This window comes from Sapajus apella, unplaced genomic scaffold, assembly GCF_009761245.1.
Source record: "Sapajus apella isolate SASKATOON/1434 unplaced genomic scaffold, GSC_monkey_1.0 scaffold74, whole genome shotgun sequence".
NCBI classification, from domain to species: domain Eukaryota; kingdom Metazoa; phylum Chordata; class Mammalia; order Primates; family Cebidae; genus Sapajus; species Sapajus apella.
In genome coordinates, this window is record NW_022437014.1 from 6,817,587 (window position 1) to 6,827,985 (window position 10,399).

The 10,399-nt window shown below is 36.4% G+C and overlaps 1 protein-coding gene across 5 annotated transcripts in view; it reads left to right on the forward strand.

The window, feature by feature from the left end:
- TMEM260 (transmembrane protein 260) overlaps positions 1–10,399 on the forward strand; it is a 75,439-nt gene that overhangs the window by 34,179 nt on the left and 30,861 nt on the right. For 4 of the 5 annotated variants that reach the window (XM_032251159.1, XM_032251156.1, XM_032251157.1 and 1 more), the window contains 4 exons: positions 1,520–1,603; positions 2,767–2,881; positions 4,238–4,407; positions 7,174–7,345. In XM_032251159.1, the coding sequence (XP_032107050.1) occupies positions 1,520–1,603; positions 2,767–2,881; positions 4,238–4,407; positions 7,174–7,345 (541 nt within the window). The remainder of the gene's footprint in view (positions 1–1,519; positions 1,604–2,766; positions 2,882–4,237; positions 4,408–7,173; positions 7,346–10,399) is intronic. The other variant, XM_032251160.1, reaches the window with a different exon arrangement.

Consider the following 10,399-nt stretch of genomic DNA (forward strand, 5'->3'; position numbering starts at 1 on the left):
AAGATAAAGACAGTCATGTCAGTGTCTCTGGGCTTTTACTGTATTCTGCTTTGCTCCATGCAGAAGGACTCTTTTCTATGTGCTCTTTTCTATCTACTTTCCAGAGATTGTTACAACATTAAGGATAACTAGTATAGTTTTGCCTTAGCAAACCCTACATGAACTCCAAAGAACTCTCAAGAGTAATCCTAGACCATATGTTAGTTGCACGTAAAAGTCATCTATTGGGAGACTTAAAGGCCTCCTTTACATTAAAATAATAGCAGGTTATATACCCAGAAAAAAGACTTGACAAACGTGATGACCACTCACACTCATACTTTTTTGTGGGCCAAGTCATCATGTAGAATGAAGGTGTAATTTTAGCATTCCCTGAATGGGAATTTCTAGTCTTTGTTTCGGGTGGGCAGGAGTGCTGAAAAATGCAACTCGTGATTAACTTATGAGAAAATCCTTCAAAATGATAGAAGCTAATCATCTGCCCTTTTTCAGTCAAGCAAATTAAATTTTTCCCCATGCATATCTCTAAATTGCAGTCCTGTACAAGGAAATTATTGAATCTAACCTTAGGCAGTGACCAATCTTTTTGCACTTACACTTAAGCAATAGATCTCCAAGAATTAATTTTGAGACTGACTTTATTCCTTTTGAAGAATGGTTTGAAATGGGCCTCATGCTGGAATCAATTTTTCAAGTGTATTTGAAAATGAGTAAGGATGTCTTCTCATAGTAGATGAGTCTTCATTAGTAAAATACACATTGTGTGGTGTCCATAATTATGGTATCACATTTTCTCCAGTAAAATTGCCGGTAGGGAGAAGAAAGTTCTTTGAGATGATGGATAGAGTCATTTCTTTTTTAAAAATTGGAGACAGCTAGAACTAAGAAGCTATTTTAGAACTCAGCATCTGAAAATGCATATGTGTTAATGGAAGAATTTAGTTTAATTGTAGGAAAAAAAAAAATACATTTCTCTGAGATTGCTTAAATGTTTTTCGAACCAAAACAAATAATTTAGAAAACAAGGAAGCCATGTAAGGAAAATGATAACCCGCAAAAGAATAGCTGGGAATCATCTCTCATGGCCTTTGTTTTCTTCATATTAGATCTCCAGAAAGCTATTCGAATTAATTTTGTTATCAGTTGCTAAATCACTATTGACCATGTCTACACTGCCACCAGGAAAAAATTCAAACTCATTTCAAAGAGCTTCCTACCAAACCAGTCAGGGATATTCTATACAGGAATCCCATATCAAAAATACAGAAGCATTATTCGTTCTGATCCTATTCCAAATTAAGTAAGTTGGTAACCACATGTTACAATTGGAAAACATCTTGGAACTATTTAACTCTTTCTGTTGCACTTTGTCTTCCAACTTTAAAAGACAAAATTTTTAAATCTGACCATAGCCCTTATGATTGTTCAGTATATAATCAAATGTATCCTACAAGGAATATTTTATTTGGAATTAATCAAATTGTTTTCTGCCAACAATAAGTTAGGTTGTTTTTTGCAGTTCTCAAGTCACAAATATGAGGACCGAACTCTCATTCAACATCCAAGCCCTTGCAGTTTGTGCAAACATATGTTTATCAAGAAAGTGAGTAATAGAATGCCTTTTTCTCTTATTTTTCTGTGTTCATGAAATGAATTAATGTTTTCATTATGTCACTTTAGGACATTGCTAGTATTATTTTATACTTCAAATAAGTGAGTCTCCTAACTATCTATTAAGATAAATATGTATTGCTTTCTTATTTTTATTCTGATTCTAAATCAATGATTTCAAGAAATTGAGCAGTATATTACTGTCTAAGTAGGCAGTCATTTGATGTCCTAAACTTCAGGCTTGATCTCTTACTCTGTCGTAACCGATTATTAGTGCTGATCTTAAAAAGAAGCAATTATTTAAATTCCTCTGATGATAAAAGTAACCCCTGATGAGAAAAGAAACCCTGAAAAATGTAGCACTATAAAACCTATTAATTAATTTATTATCTAGTCTTTTGAATGTGTGTATTTGTATGCAAATATATATTTGCGTATGTGTCTGTAGTTTTGTTTACTTAACACTTAAACATGGTATTATGAACATTTTTACATACTATAAAAATACTTAAAATCATTTAAATGTCTAAGTAACATCCTATGACCACAGGAGAATTAATTTAAATCTTCTATTGAGAAGTCTTTAGATTGCTTCCACTCTTTCCGCTATTATAACTAATACCAAAGCATTTTTATGGATTAATCTTTATTCACATTTCTGGTCATTGCTTAAAGATTTATGCCTGCGTGTCACATAACTGAGTCAATGATTATGAATATTTTTAAGGCTCCTGATATAGATGTTATTAAAGTAAATTTTCTGAAGGATTGTACTAACATGTAGTGTCATACTGCTGCATTCACACCAGCATTGAGATTTATCATTCTTAAATCTTTATTATTTCAAGCATGAAAATATTTGTTTTGCATACATTTGATTACTTCTGAAATTTAACAAAATTAGTAGTTTGTATTTCTTCTGTGAATGTTAGCTTTATTTTCTTTACTGCATAGTCCCAAGTTGTAGTTCAAGTTTATTACTATATTTTGGTTATTTGTTTCAACTCAGATTTTAAACACTGACATCTCTCTTTGATCCTAGTTAAAAATGGAAAGTTTTTATAGATCTAATAGCTTACAGTCCTGTGATATTATTATTGATATTCTTGTATATGTATATAAATATTTTAGATATATTTTTATTATTTTTTGTAGGGACAGGCCGAATCCATCATTAGTATGGCTTTTTACTGGAATGTTTTGCATTTATTCATTGTTCTTTGCTTGGAGAGCAAATTTAGATATTTCAAAACCACTTTTCATGGGTGTGGTAAGTTTTACTTAGATATAGATATATCATTGACCAGAATGTTTGAGAAGAATGTACGAATTTGCATTTCATGAATCTTGTAGAAGAGCAGATTACTTGAGAAATAGTTAAAATTATATTTACATTTTTATAAATCAAAGTTAAATTATTGAGTCAGTACAGCTAAGGCCTCTTTTTAGGATAAAAAGAATGCAATGTTTAATTAACACAGTTGTTAAATAGAAAAATAAATGTAAGGTAGATTTAAGTCAGTCGTGTGTGTGTGCGCGCGCACGTGTGTGTGTGTGTGTGTGTGTGTGTGTGTATGTGTGCACGTGCACGCTTGCAAATATAGGCCCAACAGCATTTCTCCTGGAATTTTTTAATAGCAAAGGAAATATGAATTGCAATTGAGGGCACTTAACCACATACTCCCTTATTTCTTACCTCCCCGGTCCCAGGCCTACGCAAAAGAGCAACTGTGTTTCTGTTTTCCTTGGCAGCAGTTTCTGAGATTAGAGTATTTCTTCTACTTATAATAGAATCTCTGTAAATATCAATAGCTTTTTTTTGACAGCTGAAACCAGCTGGTCTTTGTGTGTGTGTCTGTGTTCATGAAGCCTAATAAATAATACCCTACTTGATCACCTGAGTTCTGAATCAATTGAGAAGGTAATCCAGTATAACGGGTGGGAGAATCACCTTTATTACTGATAATACTGAGACTTGAAAATGTGGCTTATATCTTTGGCCAAGAAGGCTTCCTCTTTAGCATCTCAGAATGAACAGATTTTCCCACTAGTCACAGGCAGTACTGTGCAGGGCAGGCCTCTTCCCATGTCTCCCCCACCCCACGGGTGCCACAGAGACAGACTCTGTCCCTGGTCAAGTGCTTCCTGTGGGTAAGCTCAGTTCCAGGAAAAAGTGAGAGTTTCGAAAAGGGAAGGCCCTGCAAGCTGAGTCCCAGCTCCCAAACTCCCCAGTTGGATCAGTCCCTACATCCCACAGGAGGAAATACGTGAGGGGTCAGAAAGAGGCCAGGACAGTGGAGCTTCTCCCTGTGGAAGGAAACATCAGGAGTAAAGCAAAAGCATTTCTCTACCTGTTTCAGCCTGTGTATTACTGGAGTTCAAGAGTAAGGCCACAGTATTGAAGTGAATGTGTGGATCTAAAAAGGGAGATGCACCTGTCAAACTGAGAAGGAAGAATGTTTGAAAATAGAAAAACGATATGACCTGGGCTTGGATTGGGGAAATCAGCTAACAAAATCTGAATGACAACAGGCACATGCAACTAGGTTTATGCAGTTTAAAAAATATATAAGTACCTGATCGATAGCATAAACTAGTCAACTGGACCTGCTGGTCTCTTTCACAGGTGGAACGATTCTGGATGCAGAGCAATGCAGTAGTGGCTGTCCTCGCTGGCACTGGTTTGGCTGCACTTGTATCTGAGACTAACCGAGTGCTGAATAACGGTGGGCTTCAGTGTCTGGAATGGCTTTCTGCAACTCTTTTTGTAGTTTACCAAATGTATTCTAATTACAGGTAAACACATGGTTATTTTTGTGAGAAGTAGCTGTCAAGCCAGAGATAGCTGAATATTTAGATTCAAACAGTTTATTTCATTTTTAACTTCTACTGGTTTTCAAGACTCAAAGTGAGACAGCTTGGTTGAATGCAGTAGTTCTTTAACTTTTGGGGTTGTTAAACCTCCAGAACCAGACTCTCGGCATGGGTGACGTATGGTTTCAGGCCATGGCAAACACGGGTTTAGGTGGTGCATGTAGACAATTTGTATTTTTTTGTCTCTTTTTCTCTAAAGAACCCTAGAGATACTTTTAGAATCCGTAGTATAGGTAAAATTCCATGACTGAAATAACACTTAGGTGAAGAGTAAAATGATTTAGGGTCTTTTTGTATACCCTAAAATAATTGACTTTGTGCTTTACTTTATGTCCAGTTGACCCTGTAGTAGTAAATATTAATTTTTTTTTTAGACAAGGTCCCATTCTGTCCCCTAGGCTAGAGTACAGTAGCGTGATCATAGCTTACTACAGCCTTGAACTCCTGGGCTCAAGCAGGTCTCTGCCTCAGCCTCCTCAGTAGCTGGAACTATGGGCACATGCCACTATTATCATGCCTTTTTTCTTGACTCTTCTTTTCTGTTTTCTTTTTTTAGTAGAAACAAGGTCTCACTATGTTGCCTAGGCTGGTCCTGAACTCCTGGCCTAAAGCAAGCCTCCCTCTTCAACCTCCCAGAGTGGTGGAGTTACAGGTGTGAGCTACCACACCAGCCTTAATTATTTTTAAATTAAGTTCTAAAAGTTTCTTAACTCATGTATTACTAATATTACATGTATTTCTCAAAATCTATGTAATAATCATTACAATAAGAATCTCAGTCTAACATAAAAGATGTCTCAGATTATAGTTGGTTTTTGTTTCCAGCAATATCAAGTACACATTATAGAATTGGAAGACAGTCCCTTGGAATTTTGCTGTAGTGAGATTTGACTGGTATTGTTTTAAAGGATTAATTTTTCTCTTTTAACTTTAAAAACCAATGTTCTTATCATTCAACCCTGTAATCCTATTACTGGGTATATACCCAAAGGAATATAAATCATTCTACCATAAAGACACATGCATGCAAATGTTTATTACAGCGTTGTTCACAATAACAAAGACATGAAATCAACCAAAATGCCCATCAATAGCAGGTAGGAAAAAAATGTGGCACATGTACACCATGGAATACTATGCAGCCATAAAAAGAATGAGATCATGTCCTTTGCCAGAACATGGTTGGAGTTGGAGGCCATTATCCTTAGCAAATTAACACAGGAACAGAAAACCAAATACTGCATCTTCTCACTTATAAGTGGGAGCTAAACGATGAGAACTCGTGGACACAAAGAGGGGAACAACAGACACTGGGGCCTACTTGAGAGTGGAGGCTAGGAGGAGGGAGAGGATCAGAAAAAAAAATAACTATTGGGAACCAGGCTGGGTGATGAAATAATCTGTACAACAAACCCTGTGACACGAGTTCACCTATATAACAAATAACAAACCCACATATATACTCCTGAACCTAAAATAAAAGTTAAAAAAAAAAAATAAAAAACACATTGTTGTTTATAATACTGGGGAACAGCTGGTGGTAGAAAGGCCACATCTTCACTAGCCCAAGAAGGTTCACCAAGCCCACGGGTGAGTCCCAGCCTTTTTTAATCCCAGTTATCTCGTGGCTCAGGCCATTAGGGCAGTCCAAGTTCAACATGAGACATGTTTGCACAAGCTAGATGTTTTTATCTTGTTTTGGTTTTTTTATTTGCCTCAGGGGAATGGAATACTAGCACCTTTGGTAGGTGGCACAATGTGCCTCATCACTCTGTAGCCTAGGGAATCAGGTAGACAACAGTGATTTTTACATGAATTACAAAGGCAGGGATAATATTCCTTTCCTGGAGGTGCTCATTTGCTTCATGATACTAACCCGGTGATTCAGCTTTAGGCTGTGTTTCTCAGCTCTATCCAATGTAATGGACCTGGTCATAACAGGAAGGACATTGCTTGTCTGATTTTTTGATACTTACTGCTGTCTTGTCATCATCTTCTGCTTTCATATAATGGTCTCAGAATTCATGCCAGTTTTTCTTTGAAGTTAGAAAGTTCACTTTATTCTTGAAAAGAATGAAGTTGTCGGCAGTAGCAAGTAATGCCTGGAGAGAAGTAAACAACCCAGTAAACTCTTCCTCCCCTTGCTTCTCATTGGTCTCATCCCCTTAGCGATTTTTTGATCTCTAAAGGCAGAGAGAAACACAGGAGGCCTGTGATTCATGGGGAGAAGTGGAAGGATCAACCTCTGCCTGCAAGAAAATCATACAGTTTCAAGTCAGAAATGGGCAGATTTCCTTTTGCGTTTCTGAAAGTTCCTTTGAGTGAATGGAATTAACATGAAATTGCCTTAAATTCCAAGTGGAATTAGAAATCTTACTTTCTAAAGATAAGATTGGATTGCACTTGAGGGGAAAAGGGACCTATTCTTATACACTGATTCCCTTTTTGTGGAAATGACTATAAATTCCAGAAGTAAGCAGTAGACTGATTTTTTCAATTGCACAATTAGCTGCTGCTTTTTTATCAGACGATAGTGTTCTCTTCAAATTATATATTATTTTAGAATATATTGAAACACTAAATGTTGATTGTATAATAGGAAAGGAATGACATAGAAAATAAGCCCAGTGTTATGAAAACTGTAGCAAAGTGTTGCCATTTTAATTTTTTTTGGATCGTTTTATTTAGCGTTTGTGACCAAAGAACCAACTATGTGATTGATAAATTTGCAAAGAACCTTCTCACCTCCATGCCTCATGATGCAATTATATTACTCAGAGGAGATCTGCCCGGGAATTCTCTCCGTTACATGCATTACTGTGAGGGATTGAGACCTGACATTTCCCTAGTTGATCAGGAAGTAAGTATATGAAAAATACACTTAGAATATAGCAATTACTTAAAAATGTATGTTTTGGAAAAAACTATCTTCTTTAAAACAGTGGATGGGTACAGTTTTCATGATCACTGTTAGGTAGACATTCTTTCGTTTAATAGCGTAAGTCAGACTAGTTGCCTCTTTCTCCTTTCAAAACATCTAAACTGAATGTTTTAAGAATTAATGTTTTTCATGTTAAATTCATAATATTTTAGGTTCATGTGACAAACCATAAAAGTGTTTGCTGTATTGTAAATCTATTTTAAAATTGTTATTTTACATTCAGCTAACTCAGCCATTCAAATTAACCTTGCCCATTGGTTCAAGGATTAAAATAAATGATATTGAGTATGAAATAAATCATACTGTGGGTAAGTAAACATTTCACTCAAAACAAATTATTAACCACAATTATGCTATAGAATTTTTATGTAAACTTTGTTAATGCTATGACAAAAATACATTAGGAGAGGACTTCTGAAAATTTTGAGGGCTATGAAAAATTTTTTATTTGAACTATTTAAAGTATAAGATTTATTATTTAAGCCATAGATAAAAGGGAAGAAAACTATCTCTGGTGTTTTTAGAGCAGTCATTAAGAAAAGAGGAATTCTAATCTTAAAAGAATAATATGAATTCGGTTGAGCAAATTATTAGGCATAGTACTTAATGCATTTTGTTGAATTAATGAATAATTACAATTTTTGGAGAAAACTTTATCAATAGATTTATAAATACACAATTTTATGTTTTTATAAGAAGTTGCATTTATATCATGTGTGCAGATTGATTAATTTGACCTTCAGTCTAGCTTCTGACGGAAGCTAGGTTATGTATTAATAACATAGTTCCACACTGTGATTTTAAATACTGTTTAGGATGTCAGCTACTGTACTTGAGAAGCATGGATTAGAAAGTGAATTAGACCTACACTCAAGTCCTCATTCTGTCACTTCCTGGATATGTGACATGGGGCTAATGATTTTTCTCCTCTCAGAGCTTCTGTTTCCTTATTTATGAAATGGAAGTCGTTATTAAATAAATTAGGATGCATCTGAATGCAAGACACAGAAATACCTAACTTAAATTACTTATTTTTTAGCCTCACACGACAAGCAGTCTGGAGATAGGTGATGTTAGGATTGATAATATGAGCAGTTCAGGGATGTCCGTTTCTGGGGCAGCTTTTCTGCCATTCTCTTGACTTTTTCCTCCCAGTCACAGGATGGATGCCCAGTTCCAAGCATCACAACCTAAAACAAAGCATGGTGCTTCTTCCGGGGCATCTCCCACTCTTTTTCTACTTATTGAGACTAACGTGCTCCAGAAGCCCCTCAGCAGACCTCCACCCAGGCCCCACTGACGAATACCTAGTTATATACTCACACCTAAACTGCTCATTAGCAAAGGAGAATGACTAGACCTGAGAGAATTGCAGCCTGAGCCAGCTGATCAAAATCAAGATTGTATTAGTGAGAAAGAACAAGGTATTCACTGTTGAGTGGGCATTCAACAGTGTGATACAATTATTCTCACATAGCAGGGTTATCATAAGAATTAAATGAGGAAGAATAAAATCATAGCACACAGTGGGTATGTAATTAATATCCTCAAGAACTGGAACTATTGGGTAATGAAGCCTAATTCAGTAAGAATTTTTGAGTATTTACAGTTTACACTTAGATTAAGATTAGTCATTAACTAAATGACTTATGCTTTAGCATAAGTAAAACATAAGCACAGTTTCTCAAATGATGAGATCCAAACTATTAAGTTTTGGTGATGTAAATGGGAGTCTCTTCTTTAAAAAAAGTTAATAGAGGCCGGGCACAGTGGCTCAAGCCTGTAATCCCAGCACTATGGGAGGCCGAGGCGGGTGGATCACGAGGTCAAGAGATCGAGACCGTCCTGGTCAACATGGTGAAACCCCGTCTCTACTAAAAATACAAAAAATTAGCTGGGCATGGTGGCGCGTGCCTGTAATCCCAGCGACTCAGGAGGCTGAGGCAGGAGAATTGCCTGAACCCAGGAGGCGGAGGTTGCGGTGAGCCGAGATCACGCCATTGCACTCGAGCCTGGGAAACAAAAGCCCGTCAAAAAAAAAAAAAAAAAGTTAATAGATACATGTCAAAGTATAGAATTAAGTATGTATTAAGTATAGAATTAAGTAAAATGATTTTTTTATATAAGCAAATTTTTTAAATCAAAAGAACTTGTAAGGATATATAATTACTATAGCAGTACTAATAAATTCATATAATTTGAAATACCAAAAGAGTTTTTAAGTTTGAGGCCTAGATTATTACATGACTGAGCTTCTTCAGGGCAGGGATTATATCTTATTCATTATAGATAAGCATACTTGTTTTTTTGAATGAATAAAAGAATGGCTATTTTGTCTACGTTGTCTAGTCTGGCCGTCAAAGGCATTTCAACTTCAGCAAACATAATTTGAGAACTGGCTGCGTGCAGTGGCTCACGCCCATAATCCCAGAACTTTGGGAGGCCAGGTGAGCAGATCACTTGAGGCCAGGAGCTTTAGACCAGCCTGGCCAACGTGGTGAAATGCCGTGTCTATCAAAAATACAAAAATTAGCTGGGCATAGTGGTGTGTGCCTATAATCCCAGCTACTCAGGAGGCTGAGGCAGGAGAATTGCTTGAACCTGGGAGGTGGAGGTTGCAGTGAGCCAAGATCACCCCACTGCACTCTAGAGCCTGAGTGACAGAGTGAGAATCTGTCTCAAAGTAATAATAATAATGAATTGAGAACTATTCTGTGCCAGGCAGTGTGCTAGGTACAGGGACACAGAGATGAAAAAATACAGTGCCTTTTTTCTGGGAGTTCACAGTCTGGTGAGAAACAGGCTCTAATACAGCTGGGTACAGAGTGTTAGAGGAACATGTCATTCTGGCTGTGGAGACAGAAGAGGGCTTCAGAGGAAGTGACATTTACACTGGTTCTGAAAGTTGAATACTCGTTCTCTAGGTTAGTGGTCCCCAAGCTTTTTTTTTTTTTTTTTTGTTTTTTTGTTGGG